Genomic DNA, 22,983 nt, shown 5'->3' on the forward strand with positions numbered 1-22,983 from the left:
TGCAAAACCAATTTAGATCCCCTATTGTTCAGAGGACATAGAGTAGTAAAATTCGTGGTTTCATTTTCTTTGCCGTTATTGCTCAACATGATGTAAGCACTTCTATTTTTTTTTTTTAAGATTAGACTACCATTTGTTATTGGTTTTGTACGTGGGTTTGATCGAGAGCTTGATAGCTACATGAAGTATGACTTAGCAAATTCTTAGCCATTCTTCGGGATGCTATGCTAATGTGCGGAGTCTCCTGATAGGAATTTGTACATCCCGACAAAAAAAGATACTGATACAAGGAAGAAGTTCTACTTCGGATTGCACCATCGGTCTTTTAACGAAGTTGAGTTTTTTGTCGCTAGGGAACGCTAGGGTACATGACGCGATTCACCACGCCCAAATCTATCCCGCCATTCTTATTATTTTTGTGAAAGACTATGCGAACGCGTTCGGCCTTAAATAGTCAAGCGTTTGGTATTCGCTGCACCCACTGAAGGTGAGTCGACCTACCAAATCAACCCAAAGAATACTCGCATCTCAAATTTAGTTTACATTCACAAATAGTAGTATCCTGAAGTGCGTTTATTGGCTGCTGGGTTTTAACGTTAATCATTTTTCGTGAGAGATCGGCCGAGTGGTGTTTTGCCTTGTGTTTCGTGAAGGGACAACGAGTAGGTCGTCCTCTTGAAGGGAAGAACATTAACGAAAATGCTGAAAACAACAGTCGGACAAAGTAAGTGTAGGAAAAACATTTTAAAAATATCATAAACTAAATAGATAACTGTAAGCTGTGCAATAAAGTCTTGGTTTTCAATGTGCTCTTGAAAATACTGCTTCCGTTTGCGTTAATTGTCAAAAATCTGACTTATCGATCGGGAACCTGATGACGTCACGTACCCTTGTCTGAGGAATATTGAATCCTCTCTACATTTCCATTTAGGGTTTTTCTTATTGGTTTAGAGGTTTTCAAAAGGCTATCATAATCTGATTATTGGAAATTGGAGTTTGGACGAAGATTTTTTTTGTGTTTTTTGCTAATGTGGCTAAAGTAGATTCTTTTGTTTCCATTCAATACAGAGATTATGCAAGATGTCATCCGGTCCAATAGGAAGACTTCAGGAACTGGAGGAGGAACAGACTGGCGTATTCTTTTGGTGGATCAACTTTCAATGAGAATGGTTTCGGCATGTTGCAAAATGCATGAAATAGCTAGTGAAGGAATCACATGTAAGTGTCCTGTTTACATTTATGTATTGGTTAGACACTAAAGAGTCTTAGCAACATTTTCGTTCTAGTGGTAGAAGATCTTAACAAGAAACGCGAGCCTTTGCCTGCCATGGAAGCTATCTATCTGATTACTCCATGTGATAGTTCTGTTAGAGGATTGATGAATGATTTCCTTTCGCCGAGCCGTGCCAAATACAAGTGTGCCCATGTTTTCTTCACTGAAGGTATACGTTTTGTGAATTGGCTTTGTTGCAATCTAACCTTTTTTTCTTCAAGCGTGTGCGGAGGAGTTGTTCAATGAAGTTTGCAAACATCCAGTATCTAAGTTTATAAAAACTCTGAAGGAAATCAACATTGCGTTCCTCCCTTATGAGTCGCAGGTAATTTCTTTTTATCGTCATCTAAGTGATTGGCGTTTCATAATCTTACTTTTTGTTGCAGGTCTTTTCGTTGGATAACCGCGATGCGTTTCAGTACTATTTTAATCCGCAGAAATCGCAAGGTCGTACAGCGGAAATGGAACGCACTGCTGAACAGATAGCAACCCTTTGTGCTACTTTAGGCGAATATCCCACTATTCGCTACAGAGTGTTAGATAGATTCATTTTGTTCGATATAAATTCTTTTTCTAGCTATCAACATCTTTTTTTATTTCTAGTGACTATGATCGCAACGCTGAGCTAGCGCAACTGGTCCAACATAAACTGGATGCCTATAAAGCTGACGAGCCGACCATGGGCGAAGGTGGGTCTCACTGTGTTTCAAAACGAGATATTCAAGTTTAATCGCATGAATCTATTTAGGTCCTGAAAAAGCACGTTCCCAGCTTATTATCCTTGATCGAGGATTCGATTGTGTTTCTCCGCTGCTTCACGAGTTGACTTTGCAAGCTATGGCGTACGATTTGCTTCCAATTGAAAACGACGTTTATAAGTTCGTAGCACGATAAATTTTTGCACACAAAAAAAAAACATACTAACTTTCTATTATGACTCAGATACGAAAGTACAGCTGGTGGGCCGGAGAGGGAAGTATTACTTGATGAAAATGACGATTTGTGGGTTGAATTGCGTCATCAGCATATAGCGGTCGTCTCGACGTAAAATATTTCTGTTTGGTTGATGTCGGTAATGTAAGGGTTTAAAAAATACCTTTTTTTATAGAAATGTTACGAAGAATATGAAAAAGTTCACGGAATCAAAGCGAATGCCAGCAGGCGACAAGTCTTCTATGAAAGATCTATCCCAAATGATTAAAAAGATGCCCCAATATCAGAAAGAGTTGTCCAAATATGGAACCCATCTTCATCTTGCGGAAGATTGTATGAAGTGCTATCAAGGAAATGTTGATAAGTTATGCAAAGTGGAGCAGGTACTTGCAATTTAATTGATTCGATATATATATATATAGAACAATTATTCCCTGTTTGAATCTTTCTTAAATTATGTTTTCGTTTTAGGATCTAGCCATGGGTACAGATGCCGAAGGAGAGAAAATCAAAGATCACATGAGGAACATTGTGCCAATTCTTCTAGACACTAAAGTCAGCAATTTTGATAAAATCCGAATCATTCTGCTTTACATTCTTTCCAAGAACGGTATTTCGGAAGAAAATCTTACCAAGCTGATTCAGCACGCCCAGATTCCACCTAACGAGCGTAGCATCATTATTAACATGGCTTTGTTGGGTCTCAACGTTGTAGTCGACGTAAAATAAGAATTCCTACTGAGTTTAAGTATCAATTTTAATTTTGACTGTCGAATTGTGATTTCTAGGGCACTCGAAAGAAAATCCATCAGATCACTCGAAAGGAACGCATTACAGAACAGACTTATCAAATGTCCCGCTGGACTCCTATCCTAAAGGATATCGCAGAAGATGCTATAGAAGACAAATTGGATCAAAGGCATTTCCCATTCCTGGCTGGACGCCCTGCTGCCCCTGTCTCTCGAAATGCCCCACCAAGGTAACCACTTCGTGTATTCAATTGTCACATAGAAATCATGTGTATCTTGTTTGTTTCTTTTTTTCTGACCAGTGCACGGTACTGGCATAAAGACAAATCCCAGCAGCATGTGAGGAATGTTCCTCGCATAATAGTTTTTGTAATGGGTGGAGCCTCGTATTCGGAAATGAGATCCGCTTACGAAGTTACGAATGCCGTCAAAAACTGGGAGGTCATTGTCGGTTAGTACCTTTTGCCATAATTTTTTTTAAGCAAATCACTAATTGTATTTTGAATTGGGAATTTCTTTGATTTATTTGCTCGTAGGTTCAACTCACCTTTTGACTCCGGAGAGCTTCCTTAATGACCTTAAGGAACTAAGTAACGGCAACTGAAACGTTTCACGCTTTTTGGACGAATAGGGGAAACAAAATCGCATAGTACATCGGTTGTCTCGTGGAAGCAAAACATCGTCAAACGTTGTTTAAAATTTTTGTGTTTGTAGCCTTCTTTTGATGCCCGATTGTTGTCCTTAAATCCGTAATCGACGGAATTCGTGGTCGCGCTTCGGCGCCCTACGTCTACTCCCAGTTTTTCTATTGGATCCTTTACGTACTTTCTAATCCTTATTATCGTTACTATTAAAGCTAGTATTTAATTATTGTATCACGCATCATCTGAGCTTTACTAGCTTACAGTAGTTGAGTATTTGGCATTTGGAACTGTTTTATTGATCAGTCTTTAGATGTGATTGCAAACCCATTTACTGATTTTCGCAAAATGTGCGGTCATACAGTACGTTAGTGTCCTAGTCTATGACGGCAAAGTGCGGATGTTTTTCCCCCATCATAACTAGTCGCATTCATCCCTATCTAAAGTCGCTTCCTATTATCTCACATTTCGGCGTAAGTTTTTGAGCATTATTATTCACATAACATTCCATAAATCCGTGTTCGTTCAACCCTAGTACTTGTCGAAAGGCGTTGTAATTAGGTGGGTAATACGTAGACGGAACCTTGGCTCCGAGTTGCTGTAGATTGGATCACCTGTTTTATTAGCATTGGTTCATCGATTGTTGTTTAAATGAGTAAAACAAAAAAAAATAAAATAAAAAATACAACGTGCTTTCGAAAGTCTAGATGCGTCACTCTCAATATGCTGAGACAAGAAAAGGTAACAAATTCCAAAATTAGAATGTATGAGAAAAGGCAACAAATCATTTAAAATCTACTGTATTTAACCACTTTTGCTTTTAGCTTCATATTGTCATCAGTTTCTTTTCATACTGATGCTGTATACGTTCGTACCACCCCTACGTTGCTGCAATTTACTATTGCATAACGTTCTAGTCCCTGTCGATCGCAATGTGGTTTCTGCAGTGGTAAAAATTTCGATATTTACATCGCAGCAAGGGAACAAACAAAAAATGAACAACACTCGTGAACCCCAAATGAAAAGGAGAGAGAGAAAAAAAGGGCAGAATCATAAAAAACGATCTAGAGCAACGAAGCTTTTTGTATTGTTCTATATGACAGACCTGTTATTCAATTGAGCAACAGCTGCTGTATGTGCCTATTATGATTATTAAGATGCACCTAAATTTATGTCTAGGGGGGGATTGGGGCTAAGCGAAGGAATTCTTTGCTCAGTTGCGCTCGTTTAACCACCATAACCAAAAGTCAGGAAAAAAAAATTAAAAATGGCGATATTGGAGGACGACTTAAAAGAAAAGACAAGAATCTAACGACAGTATGAAGATATCAATGAATCATATGAAGCCCTAGCATAACGATGTATGAAAGTAAAGGAGCAAAATTCATTCTTGTGCGGTTTTCTTTTTTTTTAAAGCGCATGTATCGCCCCACTGCCTACTCTTCTATTTCTACATGTTCTATGAATAGTATAGCAAAAAGCAAACAGTTATTTGATGGTCCCCGTTACCGCAGTGCACTACGTTATTTCAATGATACTGTCCCACTCGTCCTGAATGAGAGCCTCCGGCCCGCTGACCTCAATTCGATCGTTTGCAAGATCGTTGTCAGGGGTGTTATAACCAATATCAGTAAACTTGACCGGATACGTTAACTGGTTGCCATTGTCCCACGTGTACAGTTCCTGTTTAAAAAAAAAACAAAAAAACAATTTAATATATATATTTCCCCCTCGAGAATTCACACGAGGAGATGATTAGTTCTCATAGAAAATTACCTTATTTCTGTGATTGTAGCCAACCATACTTGTTTTGCGGAAGGGATTAGTGAATGTCAAACCGTCCACTTCCAGCAGTTTGTTTCTGTACAAGTCAAGAGCAAATCGAATTTTCGTGGTTCGTTCAGTGACGCTATCCAAGGCGTAAAGCACACCGCACGCAATAAACATTTCGCCAGCCCTCTGTGGCCGCATGTTAACGGATACTGGTGAGACTAGTTTAATGAAAATGCTATCGTGCGTACCTGATTATTTAGCGAAATATTCCAAATGTACTCAATCTCTAAAGAATAAGGATTGAGCTTAGCCACAACTGTGTTGTTGGTGGCCACGTCACCGGAGTTTGCACCGTAAATCACCCATAAGCCTGTTTCGTCCACGGAGAAATCCAAGTAGCTTTGCGACTGGAAAATAGAGAACAAATCGATGTTTGAATAATTGAACCTATTGGTGCGATAAACCGCTAACTGATTTGGGCACGAACTTGCGAATAGAGGTACACGTTGCCGGTTACAGTCGCATTTGGTAAGTATACCATCGTGTTACGTTCAGATGCTAGTTCGTAGCGAATGACACGCGATTCCTCTTGCTGGTGGTAGTAAAGCGACCCATTATAAACAACGTGAAGGTATCCCTTTACAATGAAAAAGAAAATATCACATTTTTGTTGTTGTTATATTGCATTCAATGCCCCAATTGATGTCATATCTGCATTTTGAGGAACGAAACATTATCTGTTCAAAAATAGCTCTACCTTTAGAGCAAAAGGCAACGTGTAGTTCCGAGCAGAGGTATCTTTCTTGAAGGCTGTTTTGTTGATGTATTCGTACAGAACATAAGTTTCGTTGAATTTGGTAGCCCAATACTTATCGCCATCAGCCATCGTACGTGGCAGCGAGTCTCGCATCCAGTTGCCGTGTGTAGCGTTCGTAAAACGATGGTACACCGGCTTTCCAATTGCCACCATGACGCAATCTAATTATAATATGTTTAACTTAACATTTTGGTAATGCTCTTTTTCGTTGCCGTGTCACGCTTTAATGAATGGGGAAGAGAGGAAAATACCCTGAGTTCGATTAACGTATCCTGAATATGTTTCATTGCCTAAAGGTCTGATATCTAAACGGCCTAGAACGTCAAACATTCCTAAGCCGCTCTCCCGACATTTTTCCGATGGAGCAGAAGAACATTTCGGGCAATCCGGTGGAGGAGGGCACACATCCTGAGCATTCGTAGTGATTAGGAAAGATCTATTATTCCGTGTGTGGATTTATTTACTACCTCCAAATCCACCATGTCGGATGGCGGCGTGCCCCACAATTTCGGATCATTTGTTCCACCAGCCTGACTATATCGTGGATCCATTGCTATAAAAGAAACAAATTATAATCATTTTCGTCTCTCAGTGGTATAGCATACGCTTTTAATATATTTTGGATGGAAATAGACTGTTCTTTCTTTTTCTTTGTTCATTCACGGTAGCTGGCAATAGTCATTGTTAAAAGCGAAAAGAATGACGGGAAATAATACGTACCGTATACGTCAATTTCACCGCGAGTTATGCCCACTTCGTTCTTGCTGACGCAGTGGTAGCGACCGTAATCAGTATTCGGATTTGTGATAGTAAGATTGAGTGTCATTTGAACCTGAACGGGAAGAAACAAGAAAACAAATGGGATGAGCCTAAATCAAAGAAAATATTTCAAGCTGTACTCGTTTGGCATTTGGCCATCAATGATGCCCACACTTTTCGTGCTTTGCAATTTAATAAATGTAATGCAGTTCAATTTCAACTTTCACAAAAGGCAATAATTCAAATTAATTTTTCTTTTTTTTAAATTAAACAATAGTAAGGCCTGGTTCAATTTTCTTGACTAGGAATAATTCTTTCTTAATTAAAACTAAATCGGAAGCGAGTCGATTCCCATAGATATTGAACGACATTGACAAAGAGGATTCGACTTGCTCCGTGGAATAATAATAATAATAAGAAGGGATTACTTTGTATTTTCCTTGGTCTCTCAGGAATGCCTTGTGTGCACTGTCGATCGATCTGCCGTCGGCTCGTTCCCAATAGCAAAGGGACTCGGGGAATGCCTCCACCACACATTCCAAAACCACCGAACTTCCGTTGGCAACTCCGACCGATGGACTTTCAGTTCGAATCAACGGAGGAACTGCGCACGCAGGTGCAGCATAGAGAAAATAAATTGGAAATTAGATTCGGGTCATTGCCTAAAGTTAGTTATAAGTAACGCTATCGAGAATGCTTGATAGATTATAACATTTTTCCTGGTTTTACGTACAATGAACTTCCACGTTGATTGTGCGGTAAGAAGGCGGAGGGATCCCGTTGTCAGCCACTGTTCAAGAAATCATAGCAAATCTTTGGTGGGCGTGTAAAATAATGAGCATGAAATGACTTTACCGCAAACATACACTCCCATGTGATCGCGATGAACTTGAGTTATGTTAAATGTTGGTCCAAGTACGTCACTAGCTGCATCGTTTACGACACGCCGTATTGAATAAATTAATAACGAGTTACAATGAACTTGATCAGACTGCAGATTTAGGCTACAATACTTTGCCATGATCCCATCGGCGTGAGAGATCCGTCTGCTCTCATCCAGGACACCTCCGGCCTTGGATTACCAGCAGTACCGCACCTCAGTCGTAAATTTTTCCCCTCTTGAATTACGACCGTCCTGGTTGCATTGCCTTGAATTTGTCCATCCTAAAGAATAACGAACGTCAACATCTAATCGCAGACTTATTCACAACACATCCCTCGCAGAACTGGCTGCTTATGATATGCATGAAGCGAGCCAATGGATAGCCGTTTATATCGTTGCAAAAAGACTTACGATGATGTCAACCCCAAGAATACTGGGCGGCACCAAGACAATTCGTCTGGGGTCAGTCGTGTTGACAACCCATGTGTTGACACCTGGAACGCCAGGCACTCCCGGAATGCCAGATCGACCGGGTTTTCCTCGTGGTCCCGTAAGTCCTGAATTAAATGTGCCAATTTGTAAGTGTGTTCCATGCTTTTCGTGGAAATATAGCTGTGGCACCTTGGGGACCGATTGGACCAGGATCGCCTTGCAATCCCGTTGTTCCAGGATTTCCGTCTTTGCCATTTAGTCCAGGCTGTCCAGGCAAACCATCCAAGCCTGAAATTCCATCAAATCCGGGAGTGCCACTTCGCCCTGGAACTCCATCCAATCCAGGTTCGCCGGGTACTCCGTCTCGACCGTTCAAGCCTGGAAGTCCTGTTTTCCCCATATCGCCTTTAGGTCCTTTGGGACCTTGGGGACCAATGGGCCCTACTGGGCCACGCAGCCCAGTCTCACCTTGTTGTCCACGATCGCCTCGTTCACCTCGAACTCCTTTTTCTCCCACCAATCCCTGAGGACCGATGGGACCTTCAAGACCTGGTGGGCAGTAGTCTTTTGTGGCCGAACAAAACTCCTGAATTGCATTAACCTAAAGGAAAATGATCAGCAAGCGTGTCTCAATAGAATCTAGGGAACAGACTCTTTATCAGAAAAGCAAATGTGGGTTCTTTCAGAAATCTTGGGCAATGTCCAAAATAGGATGCGGACATCAATTTGAATAACTGTACTGCTAAAGAGCTTTAACGGATGTTTTTTTTACCAACTTAAAAAATGCATGCTTAAGGGTAATAAATACTAAATGCAGTTGATTTAGCCCAAGTTCGTTTCCTTACAGCTAACTAATGATGTACAAGACTGCCACGTCGGTTTCTCAAAAATGTTCGTTTCTATATTCAAATGATTATTGATTTCTGCCTGGTGATAGGTAATTTGTTCTGTTGAACAGGAAAAAAGGATAGCCACAGCTCCATAAAAAATTCCTCAACCAATGCACCGCCAAGAAGTACATTTGCATACAAGGCGTGAACATGTTGCGGATTAAGTTGCCATTGAATTTCTTCTGCATTCTATACAAAGTGCATTCCCTGTGGACGCTTGTAAACGCTTTAGCTTGACATCAAATATCCAGCCATATAAATTAGCATTTGTATGGTGCACAAGATTGAACGCCGTGGTCCATTCTACTATAAAAAAAGGGGGGGGGGCGAAAAAGGAGAGGACAATCTCCTGCCTTTTTGGTTAACCTTTCTGTCGAGTCAGTCAGCATACCACACCCAAATTTACTTCAGCAGCATACCCCTTCGTTTTAATCAATCCCCAGACCAGCAAAGGATGGGCAAGCGATGGCTGGAGAACTTCCCCATTGACTACGAAAACGACCAGAATTTTTTATCAGAGGTATGGAGGCTTTTTCCGCATCTCTAACGTGACTGAGCTTTAATTTTGCAGCCCATCTGTTTCCATTCTCACGCAAGACGGTTTTTAGCAGCTGCGCGCACGCCAGCAGCACATCGCTCAATGCCGTCATATCAATGAAATCATCATGCCGCCAGGCCTTTTACCTTTCTCTTTATTTATCTATTTTATTATTTTATTTATGTTTTTTCTTTCTTTTTTTTAACGTTTGCGGCAGTCATGTGGCGAAGAAGAAAAATTCATAAAATTCTTTTATAACAACCAGAGTCTCAGACGAACTGACGAAAAAATTTGATATTTTCAGTTACTGAATTAATTAGATCGAAAGTGGACTTGCCTTCACACCAGCCGAACCTTTTTATCTGATCTTCAAGAGGGGTTTAATTTTTACCTATACAATTCAGTGGTGATATCAGTCATTACTGGCGTCGATGATGAATGATCATGGTAACTTTGGGTGGTAATCGATGCTAAGCTACGCGGGATATTTATTTCAAACCCGTTCTTATACGTACAGTACATATAACATATAATCATAACCAACGCGGCGAAAATACCGCCAGCTCTTTCTTTTTGCTTCTGAATAGCTGAAAACAATTTGAATTATGAATATTGCTACCTCAAGGTAATAAATATCGGTTCAGTAAAATGCCGTAAGATTCAGCTACGTTGCATTCAATGCTATTTTCAATTGTACAGCTAGTCTATAAATTATATTAAAAAGCGCCTCGAAAAAAAAAAAGTTATTCTCAGATACGTATCCGGAACATATCGTTACTGCAAAACTGATGATTATCAACACACCTCTGGAAAGTAGAAAGCTATAAGAACGCTGAAGGTTGTATGTCACTTTTATACCTTCGTATATAAATTAGTCAATTAAGATTGTGTATCGTGGTTCCGAGCCTCCTCAATCTCCCATGACATGTAGATTCGGGTAGCAACATACGTTTGAAATGTTACGTCACCTTTACGAACACGTTTTTGTTTTTTTTTTTTTTTTTTGTGAGATGAAAAAAAACAGACAGCATAAGATTAGATTTGGAAGTCCATAGACCCCTATTCATCAAATCTGTTGGCGGGTAACTCAAGCTATTTCAGCAGAATTCATTCTCTGCCTGATTTTTTGTTTAATTTGTTTTGTTTCTCCTTTCCGGCATAATCAACTAAGCATGCGTGCCAAAGTACTTGTACTGTCAGCTACTGTCTGTCCAATTTCTTACGGTTAAAGTAGGACTCAACGTCCCACACGAGGAGGTAATAGTCAAGAGGTTCCATCCATCAATGCTCGTACACGTCTTTATTTGCACAGCCTTATACAAATTTGATGATCTTCTAAGTCCCATGGAAAATGCCAGAAAACAGGCGGTTAACCAAAAATTCTTTTGTAAACATTGAGGAACAACTTGGGTCTACTCCTCTCGGCTGTGGACCGAAAGAAGTGCTGCTTTCTAGTGATATACCAAAAATTCATTCGTTCACTTGACGCTTGTATTTGTTAGCGTCAAGCATCCCTAAACTCAAACATTTGTTCTATGAAAAAGCTCGACATCAAATATCACGAGGTGGCACGAACTTCTTCAAGTCAACTCGTAAACATTACATCGTCGCTTAAGTTCATAAAACCAAAACAAAATTGGAATGTCCATCACTTTCCTAAGAGGAAGCATAAATTCTCAATCCTGACATGGGTGGGGCTTTACAACACCGCGTTACTCGCCCCTTCGAAGCGAAACCGTTGATAGACAACTTGGCATTCATGAGCTGAATAATGTGATGCTTGCAAGCTGTTCAAAATATTTGGTTGTGTACATCAATGATTACAAAATCGCTTTCGAGTGGATAGAAGCTGTCGAACTAAAAGGGGATATATTGTGTGTCAATAGTCGAGTTAAATATGCACATTTCTTATATTTGACTTTGACTATGAAAGTAGGCCGATGGCCATCAATGGATAGTAAGTAGCTAATAAGGTTGCCAAGCATAAGCCTCGCCTTAATTGGAATTTTCTCTTCGTCGTTTCAACTCCCTGCCGTACAGTCGTAGCGAAACCTGTTGTTTATCCGCTTTTTATTTTGCCGACTATATGTAGACTACCATCAAATGGAAACCAACAATCTTTTTAAGGACTGCCATGATTCCTTAAGAATGGCCACTTGTAGAACTATTTGCCCTTTAATCTGACTGCTATTCTGTAGTCTATAATCAAATAGTTAATAGGAAAAACAAAGATTCGTTTTTTAACAGATGGAAGCGTGCAACCTTCGATCGGTACAATCGGCCTGAATCCTGATTCCACAGTATCTTTTTCGTGTTTCCTCGTTTATATTTTAAAATCCTAATCGCTCGTTCGGCATACAGCTATCTAAATGATTTCTTTCCTAATATGTAATATTATTACAGCTATTGGGTGTTGAATACCAGCACAACAACAAAAAAGAAAGTGGTGAAAAAGGAAAATTTTGAACTAACCGGAATGCGAGAGTACGCGTTCAACCAAACCCATGGATTGTCCGCGTGGTTTGGACTGCTGCCCGTCTCGCTTCTCGAAAGATACTCATCGCGAAATTTGGGATTGACAAATTCAACATTGGCTTGATGTTGAACTCCAGGTGACATCGTAACAGGCCCGTATGCTGAGGACTGGCCCATAGGTAAAGTCGTTGCCATGGGGTGTTTGTCAGAGCGAGGCTTGCGACCGTTTTTCTATGAAACAGGAAATAATGCAAACAATCGTTAAACATCGCCGATCGTTAAAAGATAAATGTACATCGATGCACAGATTTTGGGTACAATCCCTGCATTTCAATGTGTTGTTATTATTATTTTGTTAGTTATCTTTTATCACTTCTTAGTTAACTACTGTACGTATATGCCAACTTACTTTGTTTGCATGCTTTTGAGGCTTGCCTGCTTTACTGCTAGAACTTCGTTTTTTCCTCGAAAAGACGACTTCAGCTTCGGCATCAGTTGCAACAAAATAACGAGCTGCCTGATTTGTCTCGCCGATCGAAACGTTCGCCGGTGGAACAAAGGACCTTTCGTCACTTTCTTGACAAAAACATTTCAATCTTGAATAGTAGTCAATTGAGTTCTGTTGAGCGTGCATAAGGTAAATAAAAGAGGCTATTTGGCCAAGTACGAGTAGGATTATCGACGCCCACAGCCATGCGTGTCCATTGAAATAGCATTTTTCTTTCTTCGTCGCATATTCAGTGGCCATCAGTTTAACTGTGTTTTCCATGGCGTTAGTTTTTGATTCTTCGAGCATTGCGTTGCATTTATTTTAACTAATAATACAGACCATGACGGCTGTAACGTTTTCCCGTCAAGATCAATTCAACTAATCTTGAAATCCAAATCCGATGCACTTGAAAATGCACCGCTGACGCAATCCTTGAAGCACTGTCTTCGAAGCAAATTTGTGTCTTTTCTAGATTTTCCTCAAAAAGTTGTCGAATCAACAGTTAAACATAAGAGCGTAGTAATAATGCCACTGGCCGATTTTTTTTTTTATCCTTTTTTAAATGTTTTTGTGTTCTATAAAAGCGAGACTGTTCTCAGCTTGTCGAAAACACAGGGAGTAGTAGTCCGTCGCGCGAGGAGCATCTACTCAACATGTAGTCGACTGAAGAGCTTCGACTACACTGAGCCAATTTAGGCCAGTGCTAGGCACTTGAACAGATCGGGTCTACCGGTCATGTGATCACGTTTCCGTGAAAGGGTCGATGTCGTGCTTAGTGTCGAATGCGCGTCCACAAAAGCCCTAGCAAAGCAAAACAAAAAATCAACTTGTTCGATCGCAAAGACAATCATAGGCAACATTAACTTCGGACGCTTTTAAAAGAAATGCTTGAATTACAAGCAAGGCACTTAGAATTAGCTTTTCTCTTTTCATCATGTTAGATTACATGTAATACGTTTGATTAGACACAGTTCAATTGGAAATGTTCATTACGAGGGACTCAATTTGCAGTGGTAATTTACCATGGTTTTGTTTAGATAAATTTAATCACCAACTTGTTTTACGTGAAAACATGTCCAACACGTTAACGTTCCGTACAACCCCAGTTCGTGCTATCTCAGGTGCCAATGCAAAACAAGTTTAACAGGTAGGCTATTATTGCCGGCACGCAAAACGAAGGAAACGTTATTTCCAGCATTAATGCTAACAATGTTTTAAATGATAATGAAAACTACAAAAAAACATTACAACAATCTAAAAATTGTATCAGTTTTCTTTATTTGGTAGGGAAACAGAGTTCAAAATGTAAGAATTGTCGTGGTTAATTTTGATTGAGCATTATTCTGAAATGCGTCCTAACAGCCTGTCTTACCGATAATCCTCAAAGGAGGTGAGTCTAAATTATGAAGACTACTCAGTTGCGTCTCGATCGACAAAACAGACTCTGGAAGTCAGCAGCATCTAAGAGCGGCCTTTAAATATGCAATAAGACGTGCATAACAGAAATCGCCATTGGGAAGCTGATATATAGCTGAATTTTTCGTGGGTAACGAAAACTTGTTTCTCAACAATTCTCGACAAGAAAAAAATAAAGCAGGACGATCATATCTTTCCCAGTTTCTAATCGATCAAGTTTATAGATCAGCGAAAGGTTAATGGTAATTTCTTGAACTTCCTTGATTACTACTAGGAATTTGTAGTTAGCGATTCATCCCAACTATATCTTGCCAATCATTAGGCCATCCACCTTCATGTTTGCGTGGCGGTTTTATTTCACGTTCGTTCATGTTTATGTAAAGTACCAGCTTCAGTTAAGAATTCTCGTTAAAAAAATTATTTTATGCGCGCTAGTAGTATACTGAAGTCTACATAGTCAAGCAGAGTTAAATCTTTTTTTCCGCATTGGCGAACATGCGGCGAACATGTAAAGACCATGTTCTCTGCTAATGGTACTTATTTTCGTTGAAGGAATTCGTCCTGTTACACCTAATTTGGTTTGACGTAGCGCCGGTACTTACTTTTCCTAAGCTATTGTTTGCTTTCTAATCTTTGCTAAATTCATTAAAAATAAATAGTAACAGGGTATAGTAAAAAATAAAAAATAAATAAATAAATAAAAAAACAAAGAACAACAAACAAACAAACAGAACAAAAGGAAAGGCTATACATTGAATGCATTGTGGCCATATGCCATTCAACGCCATTCAAGCCATAGCCATTCAACGATATTTCGATATGCTTGCAGACAGTCTTTTTCAAACCGAACAACCAAACACGGCTTCCCGTCCTTTGTCGGTCAAAACGTAGAGCCCTGTAGACGCTTGATAACTACGGCGTAGGATAGTAAGGGCGTGCAGGGGTCTATCAGGCAAGACTCGTAGAAAGGCCGACCAAACCAAGAGGAACGAGAGACTTAGCCTACTATATGTATTTTCTTTGCAAGAATTGTTTCCTTCCTCTTCCTCCCCCACCCAACAACAAATTAGATTATCCACCACCAATCGGCTACCTACCGCATCGGTTGACACAGATGAAATTGTATATCCAAACAGTACATAAACAAGTGCTTAGGACCTTAGGTAATATAATTGGATTGCTAGCATAAACGATGTAGTGAGCGGTTCGGTGCTGCCTGATGGCGGTTTATTAGCTGGGATGACTTTGAACACAAATTACCCTTTGCATTTGATTATTCAGTAATGTTATACAGTACCCTTCTGACGGCATCTACACGTCGACGATTTTCTCCCCATCTTCAAATATCGTCTTACGGCGCTGCGTCCTCACATTTTGTTTTTTAAACTAAACAATATACATTTTTTTTTTAGAGATTTCTAATGCCACTGTCGCTCCAGCACCCAAGAAGAAATATCATAGCCATATTTTTCAAAATTAAAGAAAAAACAGTTAAATATAGGCTAGTTGATAAACGCAACAACGACAGCCGTGGTTCATTCCATGTTAGGAGGACAAAGTCAATAGAAAAATTAATAGAAAAAAAAAGGGCAAAGTCTTGGAGCGCCCAAGAGAATTCCCGTGTCGAACTCTGTTGAACGGTCCGACGCGTAGGCCGTTTGATACGCGATATTAGCTTCATTTTTTGGTTTAAAAGTCGAGAGCATGCGCTAACAAGACATTGACTATACCAGGTTTCTATAATTCTGTTTGCGGTATTTCGTACATGCTTTGAGTTCAATTCTAAATAATAATACCAACAATATAAAATTACAGCAAAGCATTCCTGGTGTTGCGAGACATCTACGTTTAGGGGAGAGTGGGGCTCAAAGGCCTGGGGGCAAGTAGCTCATTTTAAAATTTCGTGGATAGTAGTTGAAAACAAGAAATTTTCCGATTCCGCATACGCGTGCATTATTGTTTTCGTCGCAAGTTTCACATTTCCGTCGAAAATTTACCAACGGTTAAAAAAATAAAAAAATTTTCGCACATCCTGCTGTGAGATATTTTGTGAAGAACGTTTCAAATATATTTTACTTAAACAAGGAGAACACTTGGAAAAATTTGACTAAATGCAAACGATTTTGTTTGCTATCGGTTCTTTGAAATGACAGAATATCGACAGATAAAACTCCATTTACAATACACGAGGCATTATTGCATCGCACCCGAATGATGAGCTACTTACCCCGTTGTAGGGGCATATTAGCACAAATTGTTCGTTTTTTTCCAAATTAAAATTCGAATGAAGACGGGCGTTTTACATGAATTCTCCAAGATAGCTAAATTTTTGCTAAATTTTTCATTTTTTGTGTGGATTAGAATCGATTAAAAGAGTTTGAAAACAAGACAATGGGAGCTGAAATAGAAAAAAAGTGTTCCAAGTTTCAACCCTTATTAGTTTCCTCTAGAATTTTTTTTTAAATAATGCCCAAAAGAAGGGTTGTCGCTCCCCGCTATACGCCAGTTTTGGGGTTAGTTCTTGTAATGTCCTTTTTGGAAATAGGAATCAGAGCCTCTGGTGAATGTGTATATGTACCACAAGAAGAGCACCAATGAGGAAACGTTTTAAAATTTCAACGGCGAATCACAGCAACTTTCGATAAGCACTAATTTGCCGGGAAATCAAAAACAGGAGAGCACAGTAGCACACGACATCTGATTATTGAGTACCTAGCATTTGTAAATTTTTTTGTTACTAGATGACTCTGAATCCAGTCACCATAAAAACTCCGCCCATAAAACGATGAAAAATAAAACCACAAATAACCCCCAAAACGGGTGTAGGGAATTCTAACAGCCTGTAGTGACCATGTTTCTATAGCTCTGGTTCTGCAAAGCAATTTGTCTAGTACTCTGAGCTGCAGCCTGTGGTTGTCTGGTTTGTACTAAACCGCGCAACTTGGAATCACTCCATCCCGGCAGCACTATACGTTATCCTCCTCCATTCACGTATTCCGCATTTTATTAATTCTATGTCTGCTGCCCCGGTGCTGCCCTTGCTTCCCGAGAGTGCTCCACTGTCAACTCTACAGTTTTAACAGGAAAATTAATCAGTTTTTTTTACTCAGGAGTTGTGTGCTCAATTTAAGCTATCTCACTATAACTTACTGTTTGATTAATCACAAATTTTTGTAAAAAGTACGTGCATTCCTACTTATACGTCCAATATTAGTTTTTAGACTATCTAAACACATACTCGTTTTTATGGATCCAGCTTTTGGATGGATACAGGTAATTCGGGAAATTTGTTTTGCATCGTTTTGTAGTCTAGCTAATTATTATAAAAATGCAGCCGGAGCAGTTCGGGCCAGCATATGAATTTTGGCAGAGATTGTGGGAAAAAGAACAAAACTCCTTTGAAAATCTAAACTCTCAAATGAATCACTCACCCAATGAAGGACCTCCAACCAGTAGTGAGTCATATATTTTGCTAGAAGACAATGACTACACAAAAGGCTTAAAAAGAAAAAGAGATGGGTCAAATAAAGCAAGCACAGCAATCGGGCTTAGCAAGCACAGAAGTAGATTAATTGGAAAATATAATGGATGCCCTTGGCTTTTCCACGGAAAACACTACTCTAAAGGCGTGCAGGGGTGAGTAAAAGCTTTGTTATCCTGCTAGTGTTAAGTGTGTTTGTAAAGGTACCTGTGGTGTACAGACTCCATGAAGAGATTGAAGATTTCTTCCAATATATGACACCAACTCCTCAAGAGCATCAAGTCAGACTGGCGGTAGTTCACAGAATCATAGATGTGATTATGAAAATTTGGCCACATGCAAGTGTTCAAATTTTTGGCAGCTTTCATACTGGGCTTTACCTTCCTACAAGGTAAATAATTTATTTTCTTATTCTGGCAGTTCAAAAAACAGATACCTGGTATCATAAAGTTGAATGAAATTTGATTCTAGTGATATAGACCTTGTTGTCTTGGGGAAATGGGATGTACTTCCTCTTCGTACGTTGGAAAAAGTTCTACTTGAAAAAGGGATCGCTGATCGGAATACTTTGAAAGTACTAGACAAAGCTTCTGTAAGTTCTGTGACTTTAAAATAATATCGTATTATACTTGTTACGAAATAGTGCTGTTAATGTATTCACCATGCTGTTAGCAACTTCTTCGTTTGATTGTCATCGTGGTAACACTCTAAATTCATGATTACAGGTGCCAATTGTGAAATTAACAGATCGCGCCACGGAAGTAAAAGTTGATATTAGCTTTAATATGAGTAATGGAGTTCGAAGCGCCGAATTGATTCGTCACTTTAAAAGTAGAGACATCTTTACATAATTTTACTAAATTTAGATTATTTTAAAAAGCCATTTTTTAGGATCATATCCAACACTCCAGCGCCTCGTGTTCGTCTTGAAGCAATTTCTTTTACAACGTGACCTCAATGAGGTGTTCACTGGGGGAATAAGCTCATATAGTCTCATTTTGATGACAATTAGTTTTCTTCAGGTACTGTGTGTTATAAAACATCATTTTATAAAAGTAAAAATAAGTCCTCTATGTGTAGTTGCATCCCCGGCCTGAAGCAACTCAACCTACCGCAAATCTTGGAGTGTTGTTAATTGAATTTCTAGAATTGTACGGCCGGCATTTTAACTACCTTAAAACGGCTCTCAGGATACGAAATGGTGGTTCCTATGTGCCCAAAGATGAGGTATGTTGAAGATTTTTGCTTCTATTTAGATATGGTTCATATGTCGTGTCTAGATTCAGATCCACATGTCAGATGGATACCGTCCATCACTTTTATGTATCGAAGATCCTTTAAATCCTTCCAACGATATTGGTAGAAGCTCTTATGGGGCACTTCACGTTAAAACAGCTTTCGAATATGCATATGTCACCCTCACTCAGGCTGTACATCCACTTCGAGATGATATCAACAATCCAAACATTCAAAGGTAACTTTACGCAAATGAACATAAATTATGAGATTTCCAAGCGTATTTTGTTTTTCAGTATATTAGGTAGAATAATCCGGGTAACAGACGACGTGATTGACTATCGGCGATGGATTCATTTGAACTTCCCATTGTCTGTTGGACCCTCTCTTCATGGCCGTTTTGCTCCATCTCTCTTGGAGACTTGTGATCTATCTGGTTCACCTTCTCCACCTGAAGAACGCAAAAGTTCCAAGGCTCGTGTGTGATGGCAGGTGGATAGTGATGATATCGAAAATAGGAATGAAAAGCTTATCAGTGAAGGATTAACATGAAACCAAAATATACTTGCTGAATCTGGAAAAGAAAAGAGCGTGCTCCGTGAATTATTTGTCTTCCGTTGTTCTGTCACGGTGCGGTAGTCAGTTTGCCTTTATTTGTTTTTCTTGCTATTACCTTTTTCTTGAGCTGCCCCTTCTGATGTAAGCTATGAACCAAACAAACTATGATTGTTGCTCTGTGCTTTTTACGTCCGGGAATTTGAAATACACTGCACCTTTAAATTTGATTATGAAATGAACAGTACAACTTACGTGACCCCGTTTATACGTTCTGGTATTATTGAGCTACTAAACGGAATACTATTCGACTTGTAGTTTTACAGTAGTTCCTGTCTAGTATTCCATGAAAACCGAAGCTATTCATGATATAAGATAAGCTAGAACCGTTCATTTCCGTTCCCGATAATACGTTTCTCAGCCAGCTAAAGTGGTTTACAAGTAATCGAAAGGAACTACAAGTCTATTGACTGACAACAACGCAATACTGTTTCTATACAATCTAACCGGTGTTTGACCTGCCCGCGGTAAAAATGCTTACGTATATACTAAAACCCTAGGCCAAAGAATTCCCACGGCTACCATTTCGCCTTTCATACACGAATGTATAAATTGAATCTGCTACTCTATTTTAGTCCAGTTTGCAAGCCAAGGCCTCTAATTTCGGATTGCAGTATGATGTTGTTTCGAGTGGTATCGTTAGGTATGTTTGTTTTCTTAGCATCACCTCATCAATGTTATCAGGAAGGTAGAATTAAAGAATCCGGCGGTCGGCTAAAACGATCGGTGATTCTTCTTCCAGCCAACACGAGCATCACGGTTACTTTCGATCTTTCAATGCCTGTCCGTGCACTTGCCTCCCAGGCAGGGTTTTATAACATGAGAGTACCTTTTCGCTTCTTCATACCAACTTACGATCAGCTAACATCCTTTTACACCGAGAGTCGCGAGGATGACGGCAATCAAATTGACCAGATTCATCGCCAGGAGCAAGAGCGCGCTAACGATGAACGTCGGTTTATCTACAGGAGTATGGAATCCCTTCTGTCAAGGTAAAAAACTGTTAGAAAATTATGATTGAAAATACTGTAACAGACAGATTTGTTTCATCCAGTTTTGGAATCGATGGCATGGCTTGCGTTCAACGGGCTATCTGTGAATTATCTGAGGCACCGATCGGTCATAACGATCTATTGGGAAACACGTTGAGTCTCTTGCTAACGTGAGCTTTTTTCTTAAAAACTACGGACAATGCCGCAACTACGTAGATTTTTTAACCTCGTTCTTTCCTAGGCCTCCTAAGGTAGCTGATTTCGGCAAATGGATTTTAGGAAACCGCGACGCCACAGGGAGCCATAAGATGGATCAAGAAGAATGCATTGCGTGCGAAGTAATTGATGAGTCTTACGAAGACGAATACGTTAAGGCATATCATCATGGGAAACAAGGAGATTGCTTACATCGCTATGGATCGGCATGCCCTATATCTTTCTTCAGCATTTTTAACCTCTAAATAACATTACGTTGTCCTTCAATATCACAGATGCAACATCGACGTTTATGTATTAGCCATTATCTACCGTCTCAAACATTTCAGCGTTTCCTTATTTTTACTGTTAGGAAAGTTTAATAAACATCAGTTTTTAAATGTAATAGCTGTATGCGATTTCACGGAATAAGGATCTGTCTAAGTTACGTAAAATTAGCGGCACTTGAATTTAATGTGGGAACACGAGCACGCTGATTGAATATAATGTATTACTGTAAGTCCCATGACGCATTGCTAGCGAAGAAGTAGAAATGGCTCAGCCAACAAGGGATTTTAATCGGTAAATAAATAAACTTTTTGTGACAAATTTTCTCCAAAAACTTGTCACATATCTCGTTATTTCGTATTCACTAAGTAATGCTCAGGAAATTTTAATCAACGACCGGCCAAGAAGTATGGTTAAAGGAGCGAAAACGAGGTGGTCCAAAAGTAAAGCTTTCGGACAAAAGACAAAAGGTATAGATAATTAAATATCTAAAACCTAAACACCAGATGGCAGATTTAAGAAAAAATTCACTAGTCTCATAGTTTAGATCGTTTAAAAAAGAACTGCCAGGTGCCGCCATTTCTATCTCCAGTTTTACTAAATCGAGTCGTGTTAGGTCAGTACTCAGTAGGTCACTGGTTCGTTCATAAGTAATATCACTATCACCAGGTCTGGTTAGCATCTCGAATCTCTTGTAACGTTAGCACGTTGTGAGTATACATGTTTTTACTTATTCATTTAACTACTATTTTGATGAACTCATTTACCCATTACTAAAAGTTACATTATTTCTAGTAGTAGAAATTAGGAATAGAAATAAACACCCTTTAATGTGTATGCATTTTTTTTTTTGTTTCAGAAAATATGTGGGGTTATTTGATTTTCTGTTCACTCTTGTTGAGCCACGTTTTCACCCCATCTTTCCAGTCTCCTCAAAGTTCGTTTTTTAGATGGTCAACAGATGAAGTCAAAGAGGATCTCACTACTGATAGCCAAACCACATCAGTATACACAGATAAACCTAAAGTAGACATTGAGCAGAGTTTGCAATTTCCTGTTAAAGAAAAACTTACACATGAATTGATGCCTCCAATACCTGTTAATTTATCTGGTTCTGAACAGAGTAAAGACTAACTTTGTTTTTAGGGATAAACATATTAAATTAAAGAAATTTACTATCATATTAGGAGAAAATTTAAAGTTACCAAATACGACGGGGCCTCTGAGAAGCAATTTCACATCTGGATTGAGAAGTTTTATTGGTGACGAAGTAAGCTCATTTCTTGCAACCGGCGTAGTCTTTTTAGGAGCCTTATTAGGTCGTGAGGGATGTGACCTGAAAGCTGCATGCTTAGTTGGGTCATTAGTACCACCTTTACAGGGAAGGGATATAGCTGTAATGTAAGCCAGTTTCATTTGCCTTAATATTGAAAATTTGAATTTAAAAGTTAACATTATTAATAGTGCAGCAGAACCAATAATACCAGAAGTCTGGAAGGTGTTCTATGAAGCTGCCAAATCAAGTATTATTCAAGGACGAGATTGTAGTCAGTTTGATTGTGTGTAATTTCTGTATTTCTTTAGTTTAATAATGAAAAAATGTTTCGATGCTTAAAATTTCTTTCGCGAAAAGCATTATTGTAATGTAATTATTGAAAAGGGTAGCCGGAGAAATAGGACCCAGACAAATAGGACCCGGAGAAATAGGACCCAAAAATAGGCCATGGAGAAATAGGACCCGGTGAAATAGGACCCCTTTTTCTGACTTTCTTTTTAGGGTCCTATTTCTCCGCTAGATGGGTCCTATTTCCCCCTCCTATCATTAATGGCTGCCTATGTTTCTACAACAGCGTTGCTAAACTAATTTTTTAAAATATAAAGGTTTCGCGGGGAAGGTTAGGTTAGGGTAATTCAGTTAATTATATTTAAAAAAATTAGTGCTGTGAAAATAACGCTGTGAAACATTCTAGCCATTAATGACAGGAGGGAGAAATAGGATCCATCTAGCGGAGAAATAAGACCCTAAAATGAAAGACAGAAAAAGAGGTCCTATTTCACCGGGTCCTATTTCTCCATGGCCTATTTTTGGGTCCTATTTCTCCGGGTC

At 39.3% G+C, this 22,983-nt stretch overlaps 5 protein-coding genes across 6 annotated transcripts; 4 read left to right on the plus strand and 1 right to left on the minus strand.

Moving 5' to 3' along the window:
* Positions 1 to 450: 450 nt before the first annotated feature.
* On the plus strand, positions 451 to 4,300 carry LOC116927722 (protein ROP). The gene is made up of 13 exons (XM_032934764.2): positions 451 to 724; positions 1,069 to 1,218; positions 1,287 to 1,442; positions 1,495 to 1,598; positions 1,660 to 1,808; positions 1,877 to 1,962; positions 2,022 to 2,151; positions 2,216 to 2,317; positions 2,382 to 2,589; positions 2,678 to 2,926; positions 2,995 to 3,185; positions 3,258 to 3,406; positions 3,492 to 4,300. The coding sequence occupies exons 1-13, from the start codon at positions 700 to 702 to the stop codon at positions 3,557 to 3,559; spliced, it is 1,767 nt and encodes a 588-aa protein (XP_032790655.1). The 5' UTR covers positions 451 to 699; the 3' UTR covers positions 3,560 to 4,300.
* A 361-nt stretch (positions 4,301 to 4,661) lies between these two features.
* On the minus strand, positions 4,662 to 13,350 carry LOC116927704. Its single transcript, XM_032934740.2, has 16 exons — positions 12,573 to 13,350; positions 12,161 to 12,394; positions 8,450 to 8,861; positions 8,240 to 8,385; positions 7,959 to 8,109; positions 7,801 to 7,872; positions 7,679 to 7,735; positions 7,374 to 7,549; positions 6,907 to 7,018; positions 6,654 to 6,739; positions 6,438 to 6,594; positions 6,127 to 6,347; positions 5,857 to 6,006; positions 5,618 to 5,776; positions 5,373 to 5,555; positions 4,662 to 5,279 (listed from the first exon to the last, which is right to left on the minus strand). Exons 1-16 carry the CDS (start codon positions 12,957 to 12,959, stop codon positions 5,115 to 5,117), a joined length of 2,868 nt encoding a protein of 955 aa, XP_032790631.2. The 5' UTR covers positions 12,960 to 13,350; the 3' UTR covers positions 4,662 to 5,114.
* Positions 13,351 to 16,916: 3,566 nt separating this feature from the next.
* On the plus strand, positions 16,917 to 19,571 carry LOC116927730 (terminal nucleotidyltransferase 4B). 2 transcript variants are annotated; one of them, XM_045177398.1, is made up of 10 exons: positions 16,917 to 17,249; positions 17,326 to 17,342; positions 17,404 to 17,705; positions 17,771 to 17,941; positions 18,022 to 18,142; positions 18,276 to 18,381; positions 18,442 to 18,572; positions 18,631 to 18,777; positions 18,831 to 19,024; positions 19,083 to 19,571. In XM_045177398.1, exons 3-10 carry the CDS (start codon positions 17,488 to 17,490, stop codon positions 19,270 to 19,272), a joined length of 1,278 nt encoding a protein of 425 aa, XP_045033333.1. In that variant the 5' UTR covers positions 16,917 to 17,249; positions 17,326 to 17,342; positions 17,404 to 17,487; the 3' UTR covers positions 19,273 to 19,571. The 2 variants fall into 2 exon arrangements, with proteins under 2 accessions (XP_045033333.1, XP_032790666.2); XM_032934775.2 differs by having other exon boundaries at positions 16,917 to 17,342.
* A 292-nt stretch (positions 19,572 to 19,863) lies between these two features.
* Positions 19,864 to 21,586, plus strand: LOC116927747. The gene is made up of 3 exons (XM_045177399.1): positions 19,864 to 20,393; positions 20,456 to 20,563; positions 20,635 to 21,586. Exons 1-3 carry the CDS (start codon positions 19,945 to 19,947, stop codon positions 20,852 to 20,854), a joined length of 777 nt encoding a protein of 258 aa, XP_045033334.1. The 5' UTR covers positions 19,864 to 19,944; the 3' UTR covers positions 20,855 to 21,586.
* Positions 21,445 to 22,493, plus strand: LOC116927767. The gene is made up of 4 exons (XM_032934824.2): positions 21,445 to 21,586; positions 21,736 to 21,999; positions 22,064 to 22,277; positions 22,346 to 22,493. The coding sequence occupies exons 2-4, from the start codon at positions 21,741 to 21,743 to the stop codon at positions 22,383 to 22,385; spliced, it is 513 nt and encodes a 170-aa protein (XP_032790715.1). The 5' UTR covers positions 21,445 to 21,586; positions 21,736 to 21,740; the 3' UTR covers positions 22,386 to 22,493.
* Positions 22,494 to 22,983: the final 490 nt, after the last annotated feature.

The sequence above is a fragment of the Daphnia magna genome, linkage group LG7 (assembly GCF_020631705.1).
Source record: "Daphnia magna isolate NIES linkage group LG7, ASM2063170v1.1, whole genome shotgun sequence".
Classification (NCBI taxonomy): Eukaryota; Metazoa; Arthropoda; class Branchiopoda; order Diplostraca; family Daphniidae; genus Daphnia; species Daphnia magna.

Coding starts and splice junctions, on each gene's coding strand:
- LOC116927704 (XM_032934740.2), bottom strand. CDS start 12,959: ATGCTCGAAGAATCAAAAACTAACGCCATGGAAAACACAGTTAAACTG. Junction 7,873..7,958: donor GCCGATGGGATCATGGCAAA/GTATTGTAGCCT, acceptor TAAACGATGCAG/CTAGTGACGTACTTGGACCA. Junction 6,007..6,126: donor CGTTGCCTTTTGCTCTAAAG/GTAGAGCTATTT, acceptor TTCATTGTAAAG/GGATACCTTCACGTTGTTTA.
- LOC116927747 (XM_045177399.1), top strand. CDS start 19,945: ATGTATAAATTGAATCTGCTACTCTATTTTAGTCCAGTTTGCAAGCCA. Junction 20,394..20,455: donor ATGGAATCCCTTCTGTCAAG/GTAAAAAACTGT, acceptor TGTTTCATCCAG/TTTTGGAATCGATGGCATGG. Junction 20,564..20,634: donor ACGTTGAGTCTCTTGCTAAC/GTGAGCTTTTTT, acceptor GTTCTTTCCTAG/GCCTCCTAAGGTAGCTGATT.
- LOC116927767 (XM_032934824.2), top strand. CDS start 21,741: ATGTGGGGTTATTTGATTTTCTGTTCACTCTTGTTGAGCCACGTTTTC. Junction 22,000..22,063: donor TTTATCTGGTTCTGAACAGA/GTAAAGACTAAC, acceptor CTATCATATTAG/GAGAAAATTTAAAGTTACCA. Junction 22,278..22,345: donor GGAAGGGATATAGCTGTAAT/GTAAGCCAGTTT, acceptor TTAATAGTGCAG/CAGAACCAATAATACCAGAA.
- LOC116927722 (XM_032934764.2), top strand. CDS start 700: ATGCTGAAAACAACAGTCGGACAAA. Junction 1,809..1,876: donor CCCACTATTCGCTACAGAGT/GTTAGATAGATT, acceptor TTTTATTTCTAG/TGACTATGATCGCAACGCTG. Junction 2,152..2,215: donor ATTGAAAACGACGTTTATAA/GTTCGTAGCACG, acceptor ATTATGACTCAG/ATACGAAAGTACAGCTGGTG.
- LOC116927730 (XM_032934775.2), top strand. CDS start 17,316: ATGGATCCAGCTTTTGGATGGATACAG. Junction 17,343..17,403: donor CAGCTTTTGGATGGATACAG/GTAATTCGGGAA, acceptor ATAAAAATGCAG/CCGGAGCAGTTCGGGCCAGC. Junction 18,778..18,830: donor CCTATGTGCCCAAAGATGAG/GTATGTTGAAGA, acceptor TGTCGTGTCTAG/ATTCAGATCCACATGTCAGA.